General features: G+C 46.8%; 2 protein-coding genes and 1 pseudogene across 2 annotated transcripts; 2 read left to right on the top strand and 1 right to left on the bottom strand.

Annotated features, from left to right (window-relative positions):
- PRADC1 (protease associated domain containing 1) lies at positions 1 to 4,486 on the bottom strand. Its single transcript, XM_054586864.1, has 5 exons — positions 4,327 to 4,486; positions 1,820 to 1,920; positions 1,206 to 1,315; positions 765 to 932; positions 1 to 546 (listed from the first exon to the last, which is right to left on the bottom strand). The coding sequence occupies exons 1-5, from the start codon at positions 4,391 to 4,393 to the stop codon at positions 426 to 428; spliced, it is 567 nt and encodes a 188-aa protein (XP_054442839.1). The 5' UTR covers positions 4,394 to 4,486; the 3' UTR covers positions 1 to 425.
- Positions 4,487 to 5,498: 1,012 nt separating this feature from the next.
- On the top strand, positions 5,499 to 25,222 carry CCT7 (chaperonin containing TCP1 subunit 7). The gene is made up of 12 exons (XM_054586862.1): positions 5,499 to 5,643; positions 11,819 to 11,972; positions 12,611 to 12,717; positions 16,450 to 16,575; positions 17,352 to 17,404; positions 17,723 to 17,894; positions 20,896 to 21,060; positions 21,849 to 22,037; positions 22,656 to 22,753; positions 23,111 to 23,243; positions 23,717 to 23,923; positions 24,806 to 25,222. Exons 1-12 carry the CDS (start codon positions 5,638 to 5,640, stop codon positions 25,025 to 25,027), a joined length of 1,632 nt encoding a protein of 543 aa, XP_054442837.1. The 5' UTR covers positions 5,499 to 5,637; the 3' UTR covers positions 25,028 to 25,222.
- Positions 12,948 to 13,349, top strand: LOC129081359 (protein dpy-30 homolog; annotated as a pseudogene).
- Positions 25,223 to 26,515: the final 1,293 nt, after the last annotated feature.

The following is a 26,515-nucleotide window of genomic DNA, read 5'->3' on the forward strand; positions in this document are numbered from 1 at the left end:
CCCTGATGAGAGGCTTTATTGCTAAAAAGTCAATGAGGGTTTGTTAAGTCCTCAAACACCAGCTCTTAAACTACTCCAGCAACTGCTGTGAAGGACAGAGGAGATCCTGGGTGGGGGAGGTGGGAGCCAGGTGGGATGCAACAGGTCACAGAGCACTCAGGCCACTTGCAATTTGCTCCTTTTGTTCCAAATTCTGGCCCAGAAGCCCTGGGAGCTGGGTCTTGCATCTTCCCATAGACTGAGATAACCTTGGGGAAGGGGAACAGTGGCGCGGCTTCCTTTAGCCTACCCAAGGGCCGTGCCTTCTTCCTCTACCTGGCTCCGCCTGTCCACAAATGCTATCTCCAAGTCCCAAACAGCAGAATTCCTGGATTTCCCCTTCCCAGTCTAGAGTTGCTCATGGGTAGAAAGTGGAACCAGCTCTTCTACCAGAAGGTCCAGGGCGGTTGCAGCAGCTCAAACGTGGGGATGCTGGTGACATTGACTGGGATGGAAATGATGGCCCATGGCAGCCCATGCTGTTCCAGGGAGCGGCGGATCATGTAGCTGGGAGGGCATGGAGAGAGGTGGCGACGGTCACTTTCTCAGCATCCCATCATGCCCCACTGTTGCTCTGGGAGTCCCAGAGCCCAGGGGCTTTCTGGCCCTCCAACTAGGGCACCCCAAGATGAGGCTTGTGGGAAGGGACTGGTGATTGCCCTTGACCTCCCCAAGTCATGGCACCCAGCCCAGTGCTGACACAGCCAGAGACAAGGAGCCCTCACCCATCTCGGCCGAGCAGGAAGAGGGCGGGTATGTCAGCCGTGCGCTGGGTACTGTCCTGGATCATCTCCACGTAGAAGCTGTCATTGTCAACTGCGTTGTCAGAGATGATCACCGCCCGCCCACCGTGCTCCTGTACCACCCGGGTCTTGGAGAGGAAGGAGCAGCCCCTGAAAGAGATGATAAGATGAAAGGGAAGGCAGGGTTTTAGCTACCCCTCTCCCAAGCTGTCACCCTAGAGAAATGGAAGAAGGGCCATGGGTAATTTTTAATAAAGGCTTATAAATGGCTAAAAGGCATGGATAATCTTAAAGACTTAAAATGATGAATTATTTAAAAACTACTTAAAAGGACCACCACCACCATCATTGATCTTTAGAATCTACCATATTCCTGCCCTTCCCTTTCAGTGCGGGCCCCTGCCAGGCCTGTCTGCTTCTCACCCCCTTTCCACCAGAGCAATCTGGTCCTGGATGAAGAAACCGTTGCTGAGTTCTCCACAGGCCTCTGAAGGTTCCGCGGGGACAAGGTGAATCTGCTCATACCTTGTGTGCTGAAAGACATTTAGCCAGGTCAGAGTGTGATGAGATGCATCTTCCTTAAGACCAGGTTGACGTCCCATTCCATCAATTCCTCACAAGATGAAAAGGAAAGGTGTGGAGTGGTTTCTGTGTGTTGAGCACTTCATTCTCACAAGGGTTACCAAGTGGTCCTACCCCTTTCCACAAGATGGGGGAGTTGATAGGGACCCAGAGGAAGGAAGTAACTTGCCTTAAATCACATAATTCAAAGGCAGGACTAGCAGGGCCCTTGGTTTATCACTATTTCATTTTCTCAAAGACAGCTGGTCCCCCCATAGTTCCCAGGTCTGTATTATGCCCAGGGAAGTAGCTGGAAGCCCTGCCTGCACTGCAGCCCCAGGAGGGCAGAGCTGGATTCTGCTCCCTTCCTTGCCTCAGCACTCAGGTACTGGTTGAAGGGATGAGAGGGGTCATCTCAGCTTAAAGGGGAAAGGATGGCGGCAGGATCGGGGAGGGGGAGCCCTCCCTGAACTTACAAAGATACCACCAAAGTCCTTGGCAGGTGTGGCTGTGAAAATGTATCGAATGTCTCCAGGACTCAGCACTTGGAAGTACAAATAATCATGGATGCGTAAACCTGAAAAATAAAGAATACAGGTGAGAAGCCTCCATGGACCCTATAGTCTTCAGCTAAGCTGCCTATAGTCTGGTCCAGGGACCCAGCTTCAGCCAAGTGGGTCCTCCAGTGGGGTGGGATAGATGGTCCCTGCCCTGAGGAGGATAGAGTTGATGCACAGTTAGTAATCCCTGAGATTAATAGTTGCCGCTGCTTACAGAGTCAAACCAGGAAGACCGAGAGGTGCAGTGTTATCTCTCTGAGGGTTAATCCATCTTAGCTCTGTGTTTCCTCTGAGGATTAATCTGTTTGTGCTCTCAGGTGTACCTGAAAGTTTCAAGGTGGAAGATGTGGTGGTCTAGGTAAAAACAATTTTCACTAAAACTTCAGAGTTGACTCTTCCCTGGCTGGTGTGGCTCAGTGGATTGAGTGCTGGCCTGCAAACCAAAGGGTCACAGGTTTGATTCCCAGCCAGGGCACATGCCTGGGTTGTGGGGCCAGGTCCCCAGTATGGGGCGCGCAAGAGGCAACTACACATTGATGTTTCTCTCCCTTTCTTTCTCCCTCCCTTCCCTTCTGTCTAAAAATGAATAAAATCTTTTTTAAAAGAAAGAAAAGTTGACTCTGATGTAACTTGGTTGAAGTGTCGTCCTGTAACTGAAAGGTCGCCAGTTCAATTCCCAGTTGGGACACCTGCCCAGGTTGTGGGTTCATTCCCTGGTTGGGGCACGTGCAGGAGGCAGCCAATTGGTGTTTCTCACATTGATGTCTCTCTCCCTTCCCTCTTTCTCAAGTAAGAATAAAATAAACCTTTAATAATAATAATAAAAGTTGACTCTCTGATCCCACATAGCAAGATGTGGTGCCATCTTGCTAGTCCACCAATACCATTTCTTGTCCTGACTGGTCTATCTTCCTCCATTTTTGCTCCCTAAGGTTCATTCACCAAACAGCAGCCAAGGATCTTCTTAAAGCAACTTAGCAAATATGACCATGTCACCATACCCACAGCTTCAATACCTATCCACAGTTTCCCTTTACACTTAAAACTAAACCCTTATCTATGGCCTGCAAGGCCTTGCTCCATCTGGCCATTGGCTGCTACTCCAAACTTACCTTCTTACTCGGTTTAAGCTGCACTGGACTCCAGTTTCTTCACTTCTCTGAGTCTTCTTGCAAGCTGCTCTCTCTCTCTGGAAGGCTCCCTACCCTCACGTCACCCCACCTCTACCTATTTACCTGGTTCACTCCTACTCATCTGTAAGGTCAGAGCTGTGTCACCTTCTCAGAGAAACCTGCCCTATGACTGCCCTTCCTTTATGTCCATTCAAAATATACTTTTTCTCCATTGATACTTTCAACGTAACTTGTAATTATGGAATACTCATAGTTATTTTTGTTGTTGTTTAATGTCTGTCTCCTTCACTAGAACAAGGACCATAAATTTGTAGCTTCATACAATGCTTTACCCACGTTACCTAGCATAGTGAATAGGATATGGTACACAATAAGCGTTGTTGAATGAATGAATATTTCCAGTTCCTACTGCACTCAGGAAGAGAATTGCCAGAATCAGATTTTCTTGGGGTGTGGGAACTTCTCTTCAGCACCAAAGTGTAATGTTTCACCTAGACTTGAGTCCCTCGTTTCCTTAGCTCAGGGAGACTGAGGAATGTGGAAGGGTGAGAGCGGCTGCCACGGGTCTATTATCAAGCACTACTGTGTGCCAGGGTTGGGACTGATTATGGCTTTAGTTGTCTTTGTCTACTGCCCAAATCATAGCCATCAGGTAGAGCTCCTCTGTCTTGGCACAGGGCTATGCATCCTTTTATCCTGGGAGTGAGGACTTGCCATCAGATACTGATACACTCTTAGGAAGCCCTCCTGGATTAGCACTAAACTCGCCCCCTCATCTCCCCCACACAGCTTTGTCTGGCTTTTACATCTGCTGATCTGTGAAAATTAAGCGTGGTGTACGTATGTGTATGGCTGTATATGTTTCTGTGCTCTGGTATATGCAAACAGGCTGTCTGTGTAGGTCCGTGTTTGCATGTGAGCACACATGTAGGAGTGTGTGTTCCCGTATATGTATGTTAGCGCTCACGTACATATACGGGAACACACATACATATACAGGAGCAAGCATGTGGGATCTCCACTTGTCCCTTGTTCCTCCTCTTGGTGTCGCTCCCTCAGCCACATGGGTCCGCATTAGTGGGGGTAGGGGAGAGTCTTGCTTCGACGTAGGGAGATGAGGCTCAGAGCCTAACCTCAGGCCGCGCCCAGCTCAAGTTCCTGAGGACCAGCACCCACCCACTCCAGCCGCCCGAACTCGCGGGTCCCCAAGGTGACCTGTGGCCCCCGGCCCAAGGCGCGCACGAACTGGACAGCCCACCCCTCAGCACAGCCCCGCCCGTTGCCGCTCACCGTGGGCCGCGATGCACGTGGGGAGCCAGAGCACGAGACAACACCAGCCCACAGCGCCGAGGACCATCTCCAGGGCCCGGCCGGGCGCCGCGCTTCCTACAGCCGCCCCGCCGCTCCTTGCTCGCGGGACTTCAGCCTGACAGCTGCTCCTGCCTCCCGCCCCCAGATCCGCTCCCGTCGCTGGTTGGTGGGTGAGGACGAGGCCCACGGTTGATTGGCCATGACGCCTGCTCATGTAGCCACACTTTCCGTCTCTGCGCCTTAGTCCACTCCCTATTGGCCAATAGAAGTGGGGCCAAGGGATGGTTGGTCTAAACTCTTAACAGTAAAAGCCAGCCCCCACCCCAGCTCCGCCCCAGTATTTCTCAGTTTGGATTGGACCCCGGAGGACCTTGCGAGTTGTGTGTGGGCTGGAAGATGACCGAGAACTGTAGGGACGATCTTGGGAGCATTCGCTTCAGCCGACGATAGTCCTGGTCTTCAACTCCCGCGGTCTCGGCGGGATTCTCCCTGGGGCTGCCTCGCACGATAATGGTTTTGCCTCCTCCCAGCTACGCTTTTCTCCTCTCTGACCTCACCTTGCAAAAGTGTTTGTCTAACGCCCAAGTGATCTCCTCTTTGCTTTTCCTCTGCCCAGCCCCACCAGCGCTTGCGCGATCCCAGTGGTAGGCGTTGGAGACGCTATCAGATGCATCCCACTCGAGGAGCTCTGGCCAATGCAGAGCCAGAAAGCGGGCATTGCGGCCAGGTTCCCACGCCAGCTTTTCTACGACTTACTGTGCAACTGTGACTTTGGCCACCTTTTCTAGGCTCTCAGCCTCAGTTTCCTCATCTCTAAAGTGGACATGATAGTACCAAGGGGATAGGGTTGTGAGCATTAAATGAGATCACTCACGTTAAAAGCTTTCTTGCCTAAGCTTGCCCCACAGTCAGCGTTCAATGAGTGTTTGTATTTATTTCATTCCTTGGTCTGGCGTCCGGGGGCGTGGAGAGGGAGGATGTGTCGCGGGCCGAGCAAGGATCCTTAATACTCGGAGAGGTAAAAAACACGACCAAAATTTGGCGAATCTTCGTTAACCAACACTTGACGCCAGAGCGCCCTCCGAGACTCCACCTCTGGCCCTTCTACCAACACCGACTCTCTGGTAGCAAACCAGAGAGTGGCGGAAGTGGCCCTCCCCCTTCCTCTCCCAGCCCAACGCTGTTCGAACCTTCTGAGGACTTCTCTGGCGCGGGGGATTGTGGGGTTGCTGGGCGGCCCGGACGCGGAGCTAGGAAGAGGAGAAGCGGGCTTCAGAATAAGCTTTCAAGATGATGGTGAGTGGTGTCTCGCGCATCCTTTACCATCCGCAGTCATCTTCTGGTATCTGGCCTGTGGCTGGCGCCAACTGGCCGAGACCCGTCCCGTGGGGCCCTGTCTGCCTTCTGACTCTGTTCTCGCGCCGATTCCCTATCTATCGGCGGCTCCGGCCCGCCATGGCCTGGCTCGGCCCAGGAACGGAGGAGGGGCTCCTGGCGAGGGCTGTGTTGGGCTCTTGTGGGACCGGCTGGGGACTGCAAATCCCAGGGCCCGCGTTTTTGGAACCCCCACAGTCGTGACCTGTATTAAAACTAGCGCGGATTTACCATGCATAAACAGTCGGTGGCCAGACTTGGAGGCCGCGGCTGCCCTGGGAAATGTGGATGTAAAGAAGTGTGCTTTCTAGAATAGGTAGAGCTTAAGGTCTCAGCTACGGTCTCTTGGTGTACCCCACACCCCTGTTGCTGCATAAAGGAAAACAGACCTCTGTGCTCATATTTTAATTCATTCATTCACTTGTTCATTCATTGAGTAAACACATGTTTAGTGCATACTGAATGTACCACCATGCCTGGCTGGTTGTTGCGGTGCACTCCTCCGCCAGGAGAATGGGCAGAGCAGATGCATCAGAGGTGAGACGGCCTGGGCTCTAACCGGGACTCTGTCTGCCCCTCCGGATTTGACATTAGACCATACTTGTATTAGTGTCAGATGTACAGTATAGGGGTTAGACAGTCATACACTCCGCAGATTGTTTCTTCTGGTATTTCCAGTACCCACCTGGTGCTAAGGAGGTGTTTGAGGCAAAACTCTGACTGAGAGAGATCCTGATTTCTGTGCACTCGCAGTTTGCTAATTCATTTTGGCCTACCACTCAATCAGGTCTCAGGTTATGTTTGGTTTTTTTTTCCTGCTTTCTGCAGCTTCTCCCTGTCCTGGTAGATGTCACACTGACACCTATGACGTATTCATTCTGCTACCAAATGCTATGTGAATTCAGTTGAGCCCAAGATAGAAGGAACCTGGCATTAATGTGTACACCCTCTCCCTGTGTACCTCCAGTACTGCCATTTCAGTTTATCTTTAGTATTGCCTGTTCCTGAAGTCATCTTTATCTTCCATGCCGAGGCAGCATAGTAGGACAGTTGAGAGAAGGGCTTTGGAGCCATGCTGAATGCCTGGGTTTGTAACTCAGCTCTGCCACTTACAAGGTGGCTTTGAGCATGTTGTTAATTTTCTTTTTTAATTACCAATCTTTTTAAATCCTCACTTGAGGCCTTTTCCCCCCACCCCTGCCCCGCCTATTGGTTTTAGGGAGAGAAGAACAGGGACAAGAGAGAAACCTGAACTGGTTGCTTCTTGGAGACTCCTCAGCTGGGGATGAAACCTGCAACCCGGGTGTGTGCCTTGATTGGGAATCAAACCCACAGCCTTGTGGCATATGGGACCATGCTCCAACCAGCTGAGCCACACTGGCCAGGGCAACTTTGAGCATGTTATTTAATTTCTCACCCTCAATCTGTCAGAAGGTGATTAAATTAACTAATACATACAAAGTGTCCAGTAGGTAGTAAGCATTCAGCAAATGTTAGCTATTCTGCTAGGTTGTTGCTTGCTTCTTTTTCTCCCTGTAATCCTCCTGCCAAATCAACCATGAAATTTTTGGTTGGCATTCACCGAACTAGGAATCAAAACCAAGATTCTGTCTGGTGACAAAACCCTTCACCAGGGGCTATAGACCAGCACACTTGGTTTTTTACTGAACTGCCCCCTGCTCTGTTTCTTTGCTGTGTTGGTTGTTTATGTGAATGTGAGACTTTATCACCAAGAATCCTCATTGCTGTTATCGAATTAGTCCTTTATATTCTAGGAGCCTTCTGTGATTTGAAGAGAGGTAAAAGGGTGCCCTGAAACCTCAGCCCTGTGACTTTGGTACAGCTTGTCCTTGCCTTTGGTATTGAGCACTATAAGGCTTGGAATAGAAATAGTTATTGTGATTTTTGTAGAACATCATGTTTTTCAGGAGGATGAACAGGAAGATCATTAAGCTGAAATTCCAAGCCTTCCATAATACCCTGGGCAGATTACTGGATTCTACAATTGTTTTTCTACTGGAGTAGAATGAACAAGATTAAAAAGTAACTCGGGGGCAGAAGCCAGGCCTTCCATAGCAGTGCCTGCCCCTGGGGAACTAATAGAAGAGGATCTATCCTGCTTGACCTGGCTTGGCTCAGTCTATCGCTGTCTGCTACCTTTCCTTCCTCGTAGGATCTGTACCCAGCCTGCTATTTCTCTAGGGAACATACAAAGTATAGGGAACTTGGGGACAATATGGTCAGCTGCTTCCCATCCCTTGTTGCTTTATATGTAAGAATTCTCAGTGAATCTAGTGTCATCATACTGCCAGTGCTTTTCCAAAAATAAGTCAAGAAGCTAGTACTATCTTACGTCATTGCTTCTCGTATGTATATTTAACAGTTGAATTTTCAGCACCAAAAGCTGCTGAGTATTGCTTAATGTGTGGCCAAACCTAGGCAAATGGAGGTTATTGTAGTCCTTACCTTTGGGAAGCTCATACTTTAAGAAGGGATGGCTGGGGGCAGTGATGCTGCAGGTGGGCTTTGGACACTGGAGAAAGGAAGATGGTCCTGCTAATGAGGAAACATGTCAAGGTTCTCTAGGGTGTCCCAGCAATCGCCACTTTTGCTTGAGTTTGGTGTCCTTAGATTTATTTTTTTAAGACAATAGGAAAGGAAGGGAGAAATAGAGGGAGAGAAACATCAATATGTGGTTGAAACATCAATGTGTGGTTCCCTCTCCTGCATCCCCTACTGGGGACCTGGCCCACAACTGAGGCATGTGCCCTGACTGGGAATTGAACTGATGATGACCCTTTGATTCGGAGGCTTGAGCTCAATCCACTGAGTCAGTCCAGCCAGGGCACAAGTTTGGTATCTTATAGATGGGAAGATGCAGCATGATAGCAAAATTGCCTCTGTGGCATTAATTAAACTTCAGGGATTGCATAAACCTGTGTGTCATCAACGGAGTGACTGCAGTGATCATGTTGTCATAAGGAACGCAAGGCACATTGAATTCTCTGGAAACAGATAGGAACAAAAAGTACACTCTTCATATACTGGTTACCCAGGTGGATTTAAACAAGTAACAGCTGCTCACTTCACCAGCAGGATCCAGCGGGAACTGTAAAACTAGCTATTTATGGCATGCTACTAAAATCTTTCCCAGAAGAACAATGATGCAGAGCTTGCATCTTTTCCTAAATAAGGATATACCAGAAAATATTCTCAAGAATTTAGTGGAAGAGCTCCCACAACTACAAAAACTACCCAAACATCAAGATGAGTACACACAAGAAGAAACAGAGGCCTTCCCAAGAGTGTGGTCTCCACTTGAAGATTGCCAGCTGCAGAAGAATGAAAATTGCAGAAAATCACAATGAGGTGATTGAAACTTCTTCCTGATAAGTTTCTCCTAACCTATAGGGCCAAGTGGAACACCACTGCCTTGGACAAGAAATGTGTTATGGGTGCTGAAAATTTGTGAAGAAAGGTCAGGAAGGGATCTTCCCTCAACAGGATATTTCAATAAAATACATTATTTTATAGAATTGCTTTATCATGTTATTGAATTTGAATGTCATCAGTGGTTGTAAGAATAAAGTTGCTTACTTGGCTAACTAGGAAGGAAGGAGGGAAGGAGGGGAGAAAGACGAATGGATGGCAGTATAAAAGTTGTGCACCAGGGGAAGTGTAGAGCTACAGGCTCCCCTGTTCATGATGCCCCTGTTCATGATGCTCCTGTTAGCTGCTGCCGACGAAACTTCCTGGAAGAATTGGGGCTGTGAAGAATTGCTGGCCTGCTGGTAAGAAAGTAGTATTGATAGAAGTGGTAGGTGGCAATTGTACAGAGGGGTACAATTTGGAGGGGGTGAGAAAAGGTCCACAGAAGTGTTGAATAAGCCAGTTGGAGGGATAGAAGAATCTGTTCAAGGCAATAGGGAGGGATTTGAGACTCCAGCTGGTTTTTAATTTAAACTCAGGTCTTCATCTGGGGTAGAGGTAGTCCAGAGAAGACTTGAGGCAGCCATGAGAAATGATTTAGCTGGGACCAGGAGAAGGTGGGGCCTTTCCAGAGACATGTGTTTCCTTGCAGAAGTTGCAAGGAGCCGAACTAACAGTGCTGAGATATAGAGAAGCCATTTCTTACCATGAGACATGGAACCCTACTGTGAAAAAGGAAGGAATTTCCCCCTCTCCGGTCCATGCCTGGTACCAGATTTAAGGGGTTATCTAATAGGTATTCTTTAAAAAAAAGAAAAAAAGAAAAAATAATGTGTGATATGCTCGTTAGGAAAAAACAAAGAAACAAAAAAGCAAATATACAACTCCAAAAAGTGTCAGATCTCTCCTAATACTCTTACTCATTAGAGTTTGTTGGGCATCTTTTTAGCCTCTTTTATGCATTTACACATTATATCTTACCTCATCTTAACTAGTTTACAGTGATATTATTTTTATTTTTCCCTCACTTGAGGACTTTTTTTATTGATTATAGACAGAAAGGAAGGGGGAAGAGAGAAACATCAATGTGAGAGAGAAGCATTGATTAGTTGTCTCCCATATGTGCCTGGTCTGAGGATCGTATATTTCTGGACTGGGATCGAACCTGAAACCTACATATGTGCCCTAACTGGGAATCAGACCTCCAACCTTTTGCTTAGGAGACGATGCTCCAACCAACTGAGGCATACCAGCCAGGGTTCTAGTGATTTTTTTTTTTTTAATGTAGGTCAGACTTTGCCATTCCTCGCTCCAAGTCTTTCCAGGACTTCCCTTTGTAGCGGTAAAATACAAACTCCTTAACACAGTCTACAAGTGAGTGGTCTGTTTCCTGCCTGCCTCAGCCTTATTCCAACCTTCTGCTTACTCACTATGTTCCAGTTTCACTGGCCAAAGGAACTGAACTTTTTATGGAATTGTCCAGTTACTATGATGGTGTCATCCTCATGGGTCACTAGACTTTGTGGTGTGTGAATTCTTGACTCCTTATTGTTGGAACGAGACAGCCCTGTGCTTTCCTGCTCAGACATCTGACGTACCCCTAGGAGTGGACGTGGACAGTAGCTATAATTTTTAAGTCATAACCTAATAGCACACATATAACAAAAGTTTAGGAACAATATTAACGCTTAATATATTGTTTCATACAAACACACAGTTAATAACGGTTGCAGGGAAGACTGGATCTGGTTCATGAGCTTGTCTCTGAAGGTACAAGCTTGGCTGCAGGGACGAAGAACTGTGGTTTGCTCTGCTGAGGAATTACTATCTGCTAATAGTCATGGGGCAGAGGTATTTAAGCAGGCCCTTTAAGCAAATATCCCTGTCTTCCAAAGTTTCTAAAGCAAGTTTGCAAATTAAACCTCCATAGGGATAATCACTGTTTTGGAGGCCATTGCAAAATAGGAAGAGAAAAACTTCTTTGGGGTATCTGATTGGAGATGAGTCACAGGAATCTTTACATAGAGTCGGCATGAGAAATGGAAATATTGCTGTGTGAATTAGATTTGTCGACATTTTGTGAGAGAACAAAGGTGCTGTTTGCCTCTCTGCCTGACTACTTCCCTACAGTAGTCACTCCAACTTAACATCATGGGTAAAGCTGTCTGCCTAGGAATCTGCAGGACAGCCCCTGAAGCACTGCCACCTGGGGTTGTGCATCAGCGTCCCGTCTCCTTCTCTAGGATTGAGCTGTAACGCGGATAAGTGGATGCTTTGCTGGAGGGTGAACGCTGAGTAGGGCCTGCTGCGTCTTCCTGTGCTGTGACCTAATTCTTCAACACAGAATGGGGTCAGAAGTTGAAAAGGCCATGCTCATTCAACTGGGCACTAGGGAACACATTACAAATTTGATATGTTCTTTTAAACAAAACCATTCTTTCTCAAGCCATTTTCTAGTACACCTACCAGGTATGCCGTGGTCTTGGCAATGTTGCTGGAGGTAGAGGTTTAAGGAATGGATGTGGTGGACAGTGGGGGAATATGATTTAAAAATATCTCCAGGTATTTGCTATGGGAGAGATGGGAGCATTTTTCCTCACCCTTCCCCTCTTGCGTCTCATTGTAATAGGTGATTTTTAACAGCAATCAATTGCTCTTTCTTTTCTAGCCCACACCAGTTATCCTGTTGAAAGAAGGGACCGATAGTTCCCAAGGCATCCCCCAGCTTGTCAGTAACATCAGTGCCTGCCAGGTGATTGCTGAGGCTGTAAGAACCACCCTGGGCCCCCGTGGCATGGACAAGCTCATTGTGGATGGCCGAGGTAAGTGCTCAGGATTCCTCCGGCCAGTGCGCAGGACAGGAGGCTTCTGGGAGTATTGGGCTAACAGAGGTTTGCAGCAGAAAACTCACTGCTTTTCAGAGCTTTGAGGGATTTCTCACTCTGAAGTGCCTTCATTTCATGCTTGGTCTTGAATGCTGAGCCCTGTGGGAATACATAGAAGTTGGGCTCAGGAGGCTATTCATTTGTAGAGAATACATCCTAGGAAAGTGAAATAGAACCATCTGGCATTGCCTATGGTCACTGCATTGTATCATGTTGTCCAGGCAAAGAACAAGTTCCTTTTGATATTTTAGTGCATTACTTAAGATGTGAGATACTAGGGTATTAACTGTGTTAAGACTATCTAAATGATTACTCATTCTCATTTTAAAAATATTATCTACATCCAGTAGAGGTGTGCTAAATGCTGCTCAAAGAAAAGTAGGAGCTCATCATCTTCGGACGCTTGTGATTTTTAGGTGGCCCTTTGTAAACAGAACTCTATAAAAAGATCACTTTATTCCCACCATGATCCCCTCTGCCCCATCCCACTAAAGGGTGCGTGCACACCCAGTCCGACTAGAAGACAATTTAAGAAAGGGTCTTTAGATTTTTACTTTGTGTTTGTTCCTTTTAAGGAAAAGCCACAATTTCTAATGATGGGGCCACAATTCTGAAACTCCTTGATGTTGTCCATCCTGCAGCAAAGACTTTAGTGGACATTGCCAAATCCCAAGATGCTGAGGTAAGAAAATCAGGCAGATATGTTTAAATGGAGGTCGAAACATGCCTGCTTGCTCCTTCACTCTTCCCCTCTCTAAAAGCTTTTGATTTTTATACCTAAAATTACAATTTCAAAAGTAATACATGGTTATAAAAATAGTCAGAAGGAATTAATTTTTTAAAATTTGTACCATTCCACTGCTTATAGCTGAGGTCTTAGGACTGTGTGTTGTCATTTATATGAGTTGCTTTATGGCAGAATTGGTTTGTGCTGGGAGTTTGTCACACACTGCAGGGCCCTTAGGAACAGATGGCTGTGGTATGGACTGGTATCCAGACCTTGTGACTCGCAGTCTGTCAGGGAGCCAGGGCAGATGCTGGAGGGACAGGCACAGGTTGCAGAAAGTCCTCTCTCTGAGTATAGCTTCACAGATAATGTTGAGAGGATAGTAGAAAATGAGAAGAATAATGCAGAAAAGTACAAAACAGAAAGCGGATCTCCAGTCTTTGCCAACTCATGCCTACCTGGTTCAGATAGTTGTGCCTATCTTGTTACAGGGACTTGCTGTGCTTGCAAAGGAAAGACCACCAAATCCCATTGAATTTTTAGCATATCTTTGAAGAAACAAGGCACTGTTTAAAGATCAAAACTGACTTATTGGGAAGAACAGAAAAATTTCTAGATTTACATGATTAAGAGGCAGCTTTCATTGCCATGATTTTCTCCCCTTCTTGGAAGTATAAGAACCTTCGGGACAACAACTTGTTACTGGAGTTGCAGAAGAAAACATGTTTCTCATTTTGATTCAATCATAATCCTTATTTAATGAGTATATATGTGCAATTTTTTCCCTCAGATTGCCTTTAACTTTGTTTTTAATTTTTTTAAAGGATTTTATTTATTTATTTTTAGAGAGAGGGGGAGGGCGGGAGAAAGAGGAGGAGAGAAACATTGATATGTGAGAGAAACACACCCCCAGCAGGAACCTGTCTGCAACCCAGGCATGTGCCCTGACTGGAATCAAACCAACGACCTTTTGGTTACAGGACGATGCCCAACCCACTGAGCCACACCAGTTAAGGCTTTTTTAAATTTTGTTTTTAAAATGACCTTCAAAATAAACTGTTAAATGTCAAAAAAAGAAAAAAAAGATGGGGTGGAAATCTGAAGTTTTCCAGTTTCTGTTTTTTTAATGGTAATAAACATAACAAAATTCACCATTTTAACAGAAACCATTTCTAATATTGGACTCTTGATAATAAATGTTGAGAAAGACATGTTTATATTTTGGAGTATTGCAGATATGTCTTGAAGTTATGTAAAAAGGCATATTACGACCAAGTAGCCTATAAAACAGTATGACTTTTCTAAAATTAAAGTGAGAAGAGTCTGGATTTGACCTGTGAATGTATTCAACAAGTGAATAGTATCTTCTGACCAGGAATTTGGTGACTTAAACCCTTTGCTACAGTAACCCTTTTTCCCCATTGAGAATTCTTTACATTATACAGTGGATATACGAGTTCTGTCCAGAAAAAGTCCAGCCATGGTTAATAATAATAATGAGAACAGTTTGTGTGACATCAATGTAACCTGATCCTCAAGGAGAGTAGACTGGAATGCACATGCGTGAACAACAACATCCTCACTGTACTAGTCATTGGGGACCAAGTATGCCATTGAGTGAGCATGTGTACTGTGTGGCCATTGCACTCAAAATGACTGAGCAAGTAGAGCAATGAATCTGCATCAAATTTTGCATTAAGCTTGAACATTCCTCCGCAGAAACTATTCGTATGGTTCAGAAGGCTTTCGGGGACGGGCCAGTGAATGTAGTGCAAATAAGTGTGGCACAAAGGCTTCAGAGATGGTGCAGAATCTGTTGAGAGTGATCTATGTAGGAAGGCCTGCAACAAACAGAACACGTGAGTGTTGACCGTGTGCTGCCTGCAATTAGCAAAGATCGGTGACTGACAGTGCAAGAACTAGAAGTTCATCTGTGGATTCCAGAAACTACTGTGTCTGAGATTTTGACAGAGGATCTTGGCATGGAACATGTCTTGGCAAAATTCATTCTGTGGCTCTGCTGCCAGAGCAGAAGGAATATCGTGCCACAATTGCTAATGACTTGACTCAAACCGCTACCAATGAACCAGATTTCCTCAAGAAGGTCATAACCGGAGATGAGTTCTGGGTCTAGGGCCATGATCTGGCAATGAAGGTCCAGTGGTCCCAATGGAAGTCTTCTGGTTCTCCACACCCAAAGAAGGCACAGCAGAGTCACAGCAACTTCAAGGCCATGTTCACTGTGGTTTTTGATTGGGAAGGTGTTGTCCACCATGAATACAACCCTCCAGGCCAAACAATTAATAAAGAGGACTGCCTCAGTGTTCTTCGTCAGTTGAGAGATGCAATATGATGGAAACTGGTGCAGCTATGGGCAGCTGGTGATTGGCAGCTTCATCATGACAAGGCGCCTGCTCATGCATCATGTCTCATGCAGAATTTTTGGTGAAACATCAAATCACCCAGGTGACTCAGCCTCCCTACAGCCCAGATTTGGCACCCTGCGACTTTAGGCTTTTCCTAAAAGTATGAGTATCACCTTTGAAAGGGAAGAAATTTCAGACTGTTGATGAGGTTCAGGAAAATATGATGGAGCAGCTGATAGTGATTCCAACAAAGGATTTTGCAGTGTTTTGAACAGTGGAAGAGATGCTGAGAGAAAACTGTGTGAGGTTCCAAGGTACCTACTTGGAAGGGGACCGAGGCGTCATTGTCCTATGTACAGTGTTTCTTGTATCTTCTTCAATAAATGTCTCTCTTTCCTATTACATGGCTGGAGACTTTTTTGACAGACCTCATAAGTAAGGTGCAAATAAACTTTTTCCAAATCAGAGGTTAGTTAGTTTTCTTATGAGCTCTTATTCTTTTTCTCCCTCATTAAAATAGGGATTTAGATGTCACTATAGAAAATTAACACTTAAGAAAGATTAGCAGGCTAGTAATCTGCTTATTCCGAATAGTGTTTAACATACAAAGAATTTTGGCTGGTCCTAGGAGATTTGTTTTAGAGGAATTTGGCTAGAAAATATTTTTTTTTTTTGGCTCTGGCTGGTGTGACTCAGTGGATTGAGTGCTGGATTATGAACCAAAAGGTCACCAGTTAGATTCCCAGTCAGGGCACATGCCTAGGTTGCAGGCCAGGTCCCTAGTTGTGGGGGCTTCACATTAATGTTTCTCTCCCTTTTGCCCTCCCTTCTCTCTCTAAAAGTAAATAAATAAAGTCTTTAAAAAATTTTTTTTGTTAACTCCCATAGTACTTTGTACTTCTTAAAGAATATTTATATTATGCCTCTTCTACCGTGGTTATTTGGGACATGAAAGCATTGTATTGTAAGCATGTCTGGAACTGTCTTATTCATTATAGTGCCTTGTGTGTACTAAGTAAGTTCGCAGATAATTTGCCTGTGTGTTCACATCCCAAGGAAGCTTAGCTGTCCAAATCAGTCTTCTTCGGGGAATGAGCCTGGCTGGGGAATTAATTTTGTAGTTCAGGACCCTCTGATGGGATGCATACCTAACTACCATCACCTTCCTTCTACTACTTATTGCCATACCTGTGCTTCTATACTAAAGCTTCACACCCATTTAAACAGTTCCCAGTTTAAATGGGTAGATTGCCTGAAAATGGAGTTTTGGGAATTTATCCGTAAACATGAGACAATGTGAATGTCTGTCGTCCTCTTCCAGGTCGGTGATGGCACCACCTCAGTGACCCTGCTGGCTGCAGAGTTTTTGAAGCAAGTGAAACCCTATGTGGAGGAAGGTTTGCACCCACAAATCATCATCCGAGCTTTCCGCACCGCCACCCAGCTGGTATGTGAGCACTGGCTAACTTGGCCTTGTGCCTGGGCACCTTCATATTTCCCTTAGGATAATACCTTGGCTGGGGTGTAGAGAAACTGGCAAGAGTTTCTTGGACATTTTCTGAATTTTACTCCCTGGGAGCCTCAGTTCTATAATTCAGTAGCTATTTGATTAGATATTTGATAGTCTGTCACGTAGATATATCAGGCTCTCGGTAAGTGAGACCTGTTTTTGTTTTTATCAAGTACTTCACAGTACATCTTGAGACATGGCTTTTATTGACCTTTGACCTTTTTTCTGTGACCTGGGGCAACTCAGTCCCTGTGGGCCTTAATTTCTTTTCTATCTTTGTTTCAAGGTGGTGACATTCAAATGAGATATATAAGGAGATGTGTGTATATCATATAACATGTAATTAATATATAAAATGCTAGAAGTTATTATAGATGTTTTTCATAAGCCAGGTTTATCTTAATCTAGTGTCATAGCTTGTTTTCACTCATTTGTTTTAGTATGTTAGCTGCATATCCAGAGCCAAATCCTGAAAGTACGCTTATGATTCTTTAGAACTATATCTAGTCTCTATTTCAGACTATGGTCGTTTTCTAAACGATAGAGATTTACATTTTTCTGGGCACCTAAGTCTTATAGCTATAAGACTTAGGGATGTTGTTTCAGCTATAGAGTAGAAATGCTTGCGATGTGGGAGTAAACAAAAGGGGCTAGCAGGAGGTTGGGATCCACTTCGTGGCGTGAGAGACTCACTCAACTTCTGTTCTTGGCAGGCAGTTAACAAGATCAAAGAGATTGCCGTGACCGTGAAGAGGGAAGATAAAGTGTAAGTATGTGGTGGGCTTTGTCAAAAGTTTGACTTTATGGGCAAATGGGATGCAGAAGTATGTTGTAATCTCTATAGGGGCCTGGGTTCCTTGGCTCTTGCTAGACCCTTGGCTGTGCCACAGTCCAAGCTGCACAAAAGAGGCTGGTGGATGGTAGTGTAAAAGCTATCTACCAGCAGTCACCATCTATCACTGGTAATACACCCTAAAGATACAGAAGAAGTTGGTGAGGGCAGAGTTTAGAGGCTAGAATGGAAACTACCCCCACATTACAGTAGAATCGGGCAAGAGGGGCAGGTCTCACCCTTGTGTCCTAGGGAGCAGAGGAAGCTGCTGGAAAAATGTGCCATGACCGCTCTGAGCTCCAAGCTGATCTCCCAGCAGAAAGCCTTCTTCGCTAAGATGGTGGTGGATGCGGTAATGATGCTCGATGATTTGCTGCAGCTCAAAATGATTGGTATCAAGAAGGTGCAAGGTGGAGCCCTGGAGGTAATCCTGCAACGGCCCCCCGAGGAGGCTCCTGCTTTCACATTCGCCCTTCAGACAGCTTGGTGTGGGAGGAGAACAACTTTACAGGGGTGGAGGGACGCGTGGAGGACTGGGAGCCGGGCTGGGGCTGCGATCTCCACAGTGCCACGATAGGCTGTGACTGCAGATACGTTATGTAACCTTTGCAGACCTATATTTACCTCTTAGCAGAACAAAGCTGGAAGTGGCTGAGTTTCAGAATCTCAGTGTTGATGTGGGAGGGAGTAGGGCCAGCTCTGATAAATTATCTATGACCCCCTCAGTTAGTGAATCTGAGCAGTACTTTTTAGTCCATTCTTCTCCAAGAGATATAGCTACACTCTTCCTTTTATTCATTTAGTTTGAATAGATGATCCGTAGTTAAAAACTGTATTGAAGGACCTAAAGGAAAAAATATAAGTCCCCTATTCCACTCCTGCCCCAGATTTGACCACCATTAAGTGTGTGTCCTTCCAGAATAATCTGTGCTTCCGTAAACACACATAAATATTGTTTTCTTAAATACAACATTTGCTTATAATACATAGTTTCCTGTCAACTTGCTTTTGTCCATTTAGCAACCTGTTTTAGAATCTGACCCATATAAGCATGTGTAGCTTTTAACCCAGTGCTGCCATATAAAACTTTCTGTGATGGTGAGGCTGTTAAATGTCTTCACTGTCTAGTATGGTATCCACTGGTCAGGTGTGACTACTGAACACTTGAAATGCAGTTAGTACAACTGAGGAATTGCAATTTTAAATTTACTTTGAGCTTATTTTAATTTAAATAAGCAACATGTGGCCAGTGTCTGCTATATTGCACAGCATAGTTGTAGCTCATGCTTTTTTAACACAGTAGTATCTGTCCGGAAACATTCTTTGATGTTGGTGTCTCCATGCTGCTTTGGACCTTTTTCAGTCTCTGGCCTGCCCGCTTGAAGTGATTTGGACAGTACTAGACCTGCTTGACATGTTATAGCCTAGCCCTTCCCTTTTTGTTCTTTGACGTTTACCCTTCCAAGTTGCGCTCGCTCTGTCCTTCAGCCTTCTCTTCCTCCTGTCAGTGCGGACGTAGGTGAGCTGAGGGTCTTTCTATGTAATAAAGCTGTGAGGAATCTGGAAGTCACCTGAGCCATTCCCGTCTGTGGCTCCCAGTACCACACTCATTTTGCAGCCCATTCTCTACATTGTGGCTTGCTGACCTTTTCTTAACCCACTGCCTTGCTAGCAATGTTTTGTCTTCTCCTTGGCCTTCCTACTTCTGTAAACTCTTGGGATTAGATTGGCATTCACTAAAGTAAACTAGACATCACAACTAATAATCTTACCTTGTGAGAAAGCCAGGAGCTTTAAGCCACACTTGGGTTTTCCTCAGACTTTCTCACATTCCTTAAATGCATGTAAACACTAGCAGAACCTGACACACAATTTGAATTGTGAATGAGAGCCCTGACTGGTGTGGCTCCGTTGGTTGGAAATCGTCTCGCAAAGTGAAAGGTCACTGGTTTAATTTCCATTCAGGGCATGTTCCTGGTTGGGGTGCATGCAAGAGGCAGCCAATGTTTGCCTCTCACATTGATGTTTCTCTCCCTTTCTTTCTCCCTTTCTTCCCCTATCTCTAAAAACAAATACATAAAATCTTAAATAAAATAGGATTCGGTGATTGATGGTAATAATTATTCTTCTCAGGACTTAACTGAACTCTCTGATCTATATCTCCAGCTCCCCCCGCCCCCCAAGCCTCATGCTCCGGTATCTTGCTTCTGCTGAGCCCATCAGGTTGTCCTCCAGACCCACAGCATTTCCCGTGTTCCTTGATGTAGTTGGTATCACCACCATTTATTCAGTCATGTGGACCAGAAATCTAGGGTCATCCTTTAAAACCTTTCCTCACAACCTTTCAGTCGTCGTCTCAGTTTTGGCTACCAGTTTACCATTTACTTCTTTAATCTGTCTCTTTTCCTTATTCCCAAGACTGTCGTCCTGGCAGTGGCCACCTTTCCTCTAGCCTTGTTGCAGGGTGAAGCTCCCCAGTTTACCACCCTGTGTGTAAAGCCTTTTGGGATTCTGCACTGCCTGCAGGGTAAGAGGCAGGCCTTAGCAGAGCCTGTAAGAATCTCCTAAACTGGTCCCTAATTTCTACTTTCTATTCCAGCAGCTGCACATGCTTTTTCATTCTCCAATCCCACCACATTGCCTCCACCTCTTGGCCACACCTCTGTCTCCCTTTTTTCTAATTTCTGCTAAGTCATCCCGATTCAGCTCTGGCCTCACCCCCTTAAGGAGGCTGTGGATTTAAATGATGCAAGAATCTGTTCACCAACAGGCTGCAGTATTATAGGTCAGGATTGTAGATTGGCACTGGCAGAGGGCATTCAGGAGTGGGAAATGACTTGGTCATTTAGTAAAAAGGAGATCTGAGATGTTAAGCTAAGTTTCCTTAGAGTGCTGCAGTCAGTCCCCGGTGCAGCGTGCTTCCTTTTACGCCCGACTGTTAAACCCAACCCACAGGAAGCTCCATTACTGAACCAGGGGTAGAAATTCGCGTTTTGAGGGATTGAGATGTGGGAAGCACGATGATAGCCTGGGAACTGTGCAGGAAATTCCTGACACTTGGGATCTTTTGACTTCATCTCCTGGGACAAGGAAGCACCTGGGTTACAGAAAACATGCCTGTGTGTGTATGTGTGTACGTAGTGTGTGCAGGGCAGGTAGGAAGGGGTGTGTGTGGGTGTGAACAGTAGGAGAAGACTGAGGGTGTGGGTTTGAAGGATAAGGCATTGGACAGCCTGTGCTATGTTTTGTATTTTTCCCAGCTTTTATGATAATGGAAATATTTTGTTACAACAGTGAAATAAATATAGACAGTTAACTTTTTCAGGTTCACAGGAATGGACATGCATTAGTCCAACACACCACCAGTTTGATTTTATTTCATTCCAGTACTGAACTATTAAACTTTTTTTTTTTTTTTGAAACAGGACTCCCAGCTGGTAGCTGGTGTTGCATTCAAGAAGACTTTTTCTTATGCAGGGTTTGAAATGCAACCCAAAAAGTACCATAATCCAAAGATTGCCCTTTTAAATGTTGAGCTTGAACTGAAAGCTGAGAAAGATAACGCTGAAATCAGAGTGCACACGGTTGAGGTAGGCCCTGCCAGCTGGCTGTGGCGTGGGAATGGACAGCTTTCTGGGCCAAAGCTTCTGGTCTTGTGGTTGTCTGGGGTCCAGCTCTGTTTGTCAAGCTTCTGTGGATCCCTTTATCTTCCTGTAACCCTAAGTATTGATGTCTAAATACTGAGGCCACTCTTCCCACTCTCTCTAAATGACCTGGACCTGAGGTTTGGGCGAGACAGACCTCCTGAAATACTATCCTCTAGCCGCTGAGAAGGGGCTGGCAGGGGCCCCCTAGCTCTACAGAGAGCCCAGTATTTTAATTCCTTTGGTTTGGATATGGGTCCCTTCCCATTTAGACTGGGTCCCATGCTGCAGAGAGAGGTGTGCTCCTGGCATGTATATAACCGAGGCTCGCTCTCAAGGTGGCATGTCACCCAGCTAAAAGCAGGTAGTCTTGGGAAGTGTGTCCCTAACACAGAATGACGTTTGGGGAAAGGGGGTCTTGTCATTGGGAACTGCATGGGTGAGTGCCTCAGGGGAGACTTGAACTTGTCCAGACTAAACTTTTTCTCACATGTTGACAGTGCCAGCTCTAGACTAGGTTCTAGTCCTGGGGTTACTTTCTGCTTCTTTGAAAGTTTTAGGTGGTTCCTAAGTCACTTGACAGTGTCCTTTTTTATCTGGACTAAGGAGAGACTATTTTCTTTATCCCTATTAATTCCCAAATAAATTAGCATACTTATGTCATGGGAGATGAATTTTAGCCCATCCTATATGCTAACCTCCACTCCAAGGTATCCTCATCCTTGTCTCTTTAGGATTATCAGGCAATTGTTGATGCTGAGTGGAACATTCTGTATGACAAGTTAGAGAAGATCCATCATTCTGGAGCCAAAGTCGTCTTGTCCAAACTCCCCATTGGAGATGTGGCCACCCAGTACTTTGCTGACAGGGACATGTTCTGTGCAGGCCGAGTGCCAGAGGAGGATCTGAAGAGGACGATGATGGTAACCCAACTTCCACAGGCTGCTGCTTTGCCTTCGTGGCCCTGGAGGGGTTTTTCCTTACCTCGGGTGGGCAGGAGTGCGCCGTCAGGTTGGCATGTGAACCCAGCATGCCTTTTTGCCTTAAAGCACTTCAGTCCCAGAGTGTGCGTGTGCTCGGATGCAAGAGTTAGTCCAACCAAAACGAGGCAGGAACTCTGATTTGAGGGAACCTAGCAGTCATGCTTGTGATTAGCTGAATACACTCTAGTATTGATGCTTCCAGCCAGATTTCCTTCCTTCATTGCCTCACCAAAGATGCCTTAAGTCTAAAGCACTGATCCTTCATTTGTTGGGCCCAAAGCACCCTAGTTTTGGGGAGGGGTGTTGGGTGAACCAGTGGTTCTCCATTTCCTTTTAACTAGGCCTGTTTGTCCTTCCTGTGCCTTAGTTCAATTTTGTTTCAGAAGGGGTAAGGTCATTTGGAGGTTGGGGGCGCGAGTGGGTTATCCAGTGCAGAGGGCTCTGGGGCACTGTGGCAGAGTCCAGCAAGGGACTTGGCTTTGAGACTAGGTGGTGGGAAGCTTGCTGGCCTGGCGTGAGCCTTCACAGTTGGGGATCTTGCCCTCTTGTACTCCTCAGGCCTGCGGAGGCTCCATCCAGACCAGTGTGAATGCTCTGTCAGCAGATGTGCTGGGCCGCTGCCAGGTCTTCGAAGAAGCCCAGATTGGAGGCGAGAGGTGAGCTGCAGGCTTGGGCTGCATCTTGGCTGAGCTCACAAGACTTGGCCTGGGTGTGGAACGCAGCATGTGCCACTCTTTTTTTTTTTGAGGTCTTACCTTTTGGGGCATAAAGAGCTCAGGTGTAGTGTATTTTGGGAGGGAATACCACATTTGGTCTAAAGTTTGACTCCGTAGTCTTTGCTGTATAGTGGTACAGGCCCAGACATTGCTAAGATGTCTTGAAAGGTGGGATTGGGGAACCTTAGTGGGAAAGAGAAGAGCAGCTGCTGAGTGTTGGGAGGGTTTGCTGAGGTCAGGACACAGCAGGTTGGCAGCAGACGGTACTTTAAATGTATGGTTTGACCCTGGATATAGGTATAATTTCTTCACTGGCTGCCCTAAAGCTAAGACTTGCACCATCATCCTCCGCGGTGGCGCTGAGCAGTTTATGGAGGAGACAGAGCGGTCCCTGCACGATGCCATCATGATCGTCAGGAGGGCCATCAAGGTACTGGGCCGGGGGCTTCCTGCCCACATAGCCCATTCTCCCTCCCAAGCTACTGAGACCCTGGATTAGTGTGATGAGGCCTTCCCTGGGAGGCATCCAGGCCCTGATGTGCCTCGCAAATCATAGAGAAACAGCCTCAGTTTCTCAAAATAAGTCATGTTGCCTTGATGGCGAAGACTTGCTCTTGTGAGCTGAGACTGTTCTTGTGACTGGAGCTGAGGGAGTCAGTCATACTAGGGACTGTGCCAGTGTCCTCAAGCTGCAGGCAACCTTGGAGGTGGTCAGAAAGTATACAGTTCACTGAAGTTGGGACGTGCTAGGCAAGTGCCATGTATAGACTTCGTGGGGCTTGGGATGGGGAAGAGAATGAAGAACCACGTTCTGGGCCGTGGGTCCTGTCGGCTGAGTGGCCCAGTTTCTCTGTGGCTGGGGCCCGGACCGCTTGTGCTGAGAGATGGGTCTGGTCTCTGCAGAACGATTCCGTGGTGGCTGGTGGTGGGGCCATTGAGATGGAGCTCTCCAAGTACCTGAGGGATTACTCCAGGACCATTCCTGGAAAACAGCAGCTGTTGATTGGAGCATACGCCAAGGCCTTGGAAATTATCCCACGCCAGCTGTGTGACAATGCTGGCTTTGATGCCACAAACATCCTCAACAAGCTGCGGGCTCGGCATGCCCAGGTGGGTGCTTGCTTTTTGTGTGTGTCAGGGGGTGGGGTGGGGGAGTCCAGGGATTTGGGTGGATGGAGCTAGATTCTAAGTGTGTGCTATGATGACTTACTCTGTGCTCTCAGCCCAGGTGACAGTGCAGGAACCAAACTCAGTCCCAACTAACTGTGCTGCCTCCAAGGCAAAGCCACAGTGCCAGGACTGGAGGTCCAGGGTGTCTTCAGTCCTCCTGAGTGTGATCACTCCTCCCGCTGCGATGGGAGGAGGCAGAGAAACCCCGTGGCCCATGCCTGGAAGCACCCTGGCGAGGCACCCCTCAGTTCTGCTGACCTCAGTCCAGCCATGGCTCTGCCACCTCCCAGTTGTCGCATCTGAGAACCTCATTTGTTACTTAGCACATACTGGTTTTAGTGCTGGGCACTCTAACAGCCGCAGTGCTCAGTGAGTGACCTTGCTTCTGGCTTGGGTTAGGACTTTTCTGCAAATCACTTTCTCTGCCTCGGTTCCTCATCAAATGGGCACAAATGGAAACAGTAGATGATACAGTAAGATAAGGGATCATTCCTCTTGAGAACCATGGTTTGATAAATGCAGTCCTCAGGTGGGACTGACGCGAGGCTTCCCTGAAGCAGCAGCTTTCCAGGGAGAGCGCCAGAGCGCTGCATGGTCGGCGTTTCCAAGGTTCGAAGAGGGTGGTTGGCGGGGGCAGCGGTGGGAAGAGGTGGGCTTCCAGGTTCCTGTCCTGAGGCTGTAGGCCGATGCCATCTTCCGGGAAGTGTCGGCAGGTTGAGAGAGCCAGGATTCCTACCACGCCCAGTCTTTTGGAGGGAGAGTATACAAGAAGAAATTTGAAAGCAGGTCCATGATACCTTGTCCCCTGTTCTGATCTTTCAGGGGGGCATGTGGTACGGAGTAGACATCAACAATGAGGACATTGCTGACAACTTCGAGGCCTTCGTGTGGGAGCCGGCAATGGTTCGGATCAATGCCCTGACTGCAGCCTCTGAAGCTGCGTGCCTTATCGTGTCCGTAGATGAAACCATCAAGAATCCTCGCTCGACAGTGGACGCACCCCCAGCTGCTGGCCGGGGCCGAGGTCGTGGCCGCCTCCATTGAGAGGCACCCCACCCTTCACACAAGTGGCTGGCAGGCTGGCTGCAGGGTGCCCTTACTCTCCCTGTCTTGTTGGGTAATTGGTATTACAAGGAAGATGTAGTGATTGGCCCGCTCTGTTCTAACTAGGGGTTATTTAAATAAACTTAAGGCTTCAAATTCACTTTGCAAATTACTTGGAGACAGTTTTACTCATGGATGTGTTTAACTAGAGAATGTGTTTACTGGAGCTCAGCATTTTAGTTTTGTGTGTACACACCCAAAAAATTGAAAACTTACCCTCGTGTGTGCTGTCTTTGGAAGCCTCTCGTGGTGGTTCAGGCAGAGTGCGGGTCACGCTGCCTGCAGGAGCTCCACCTGAGCGGCCCACCCCGAAGTTTCATTCTGGCATCTTAGTCCCAGAAGCGACTGGGAGATGTGGAGTCCCTTTCCTTTTATTCTGTATTTGGCCTGGACTGGCAAATACAGACACTCCCAAGGTTTCTTTGGGCTTGAGTAAATGTGTTATACGACCTGTTTGCCCCTTCTACCTCTGTATTCTGTTGGTTGAGTCTTTTGGTCTCTCAGTCAAGATCCTGAGGTTGAGGTCTCAGGGAGGAATGTCTTAGGCCATATCCTCTTTGCACTGCAGTGACCAGGTCCGTTGAGGTTGTGGCTGAAGGAGCGCCCAGCTGGTCTCACTTTGCTCTCTCCTGACCAGTGCAATTTAGGATTGGCCACAGATCAACTGGAAATCAGGGTCTAATTGTAATTGATAATTGTGAAAGCTAGAGGTAAACCCTGAAGATATTGAGCCACTAAAGCTTTTGCTGCTTGATACTGGGAAGAGATCATTTTTAAATTTCTGAGTCCAACCATTCCTGGTTAGACAGACTGACAAGTGGAGTAGGGTAGAGGACAGGTCCAGCCTTTGGAATCCGGCATCCCTCCTGACTTGATGGTCCTTGGGGGAACTATTTTTTTCTGAGTCTCAATAGTCCTAAATGTATAATGAAAATAAGAACAGGTGGTTCAGAGTTGTGGGGTAAATGCTCATCTGCTTGTTTGGTGCTAGAGCCACACACAGTTTAAGCCTAAACACCTGTTTGTTTTTCTGATTTTTAGTGTTTTAAGACCTGAGTAATAAAATCGGTGGGCAACCCCATTTGGTAAAATGGGGAAGTTGAAGCCAGACCATGTTGGGCAACTCAGTCTCTCCCAGGCCGAGGCCTGGTTGGCTGGTAGTGAGGAGGTGGCAGGCCAACAAGGGACTGGGCGGTGCCTGCTGCCCCTGCCGCGCCCGTGCTGGGGCCACCCTTAAAGAGGGCTGAGAGTCGGGTGGCGCCCCAAGGCTTTTTGTCCACATGCAGACACTGGAAGGGAGTGAGCTGGGGCGAGGTGGTAACCTGCAGGGCCTTCCTCCAGCTGCTGGGTCTGCCGTCCAGAGACGGGTCTTCAGATGATTTGTTCACCCTGTCGATGCCGATCGGGTCACCCACCCGCCTCCTTCCG

Source organism: Pteronotus mesoamericanus, unplaced genomic scaffold (assembly GCF_021234165.1).
Source record: "Pteronotus mesoamericanus isolate MK-2021 breed Mesoamerican mustached bat unplaced genomic scaffold, CSHL_Meso_final contig_98, whole genome shotgun sequence".
Classification (NCBI taxonomy): Eukaryota; Metazoa; Chordata; class Mammalia; order Chiroptera; family Mormoopidae; genus Pteronotus; species Pteronotus mesoamericanus.

Bases quoted from the DNA above. Each gene is read 5' to 3' on its own strand.
- PRADC1 (XM_054586864.1), bottom strand. From the start codon at position 4,393: ATGGTCCTCGGCGCTGTGGGCTGGTGTTGTCTCGTGCTCTGGCTCCCC. The intron at 1,316-1,819 runs GTAAGTTCAGGG...AATGTCTTTCAG, and splicing joins AGGACTTTGGTGGTATCTTT to CACACAAGGTATGAGCAGAT. The intron at 547-764 runs GTGAGGGCTCCT...ATGCCCTCCCAG, and splicing joins TTCCTGCTCGGCCGAGATGG to CTACATGATCCGCCGCTCCC.
- CCT7 (XM_054586862.1), top strand. The intron at 17,405-17,722 runs GTAAGTATGTGG...CTTGTGTCCTAG, and splicing joins GTGAAGAGGGAAGATAAAGT to GGAGCAGAGGAAGCTGCTGG. The intron at 22,038-22,655 runs GTAACCCAACTT...TGTACTCCTCAG, and splicing joins ATCTGAAGAGGACGATGATG to GCCTGCGGAGGCTCCATCCA.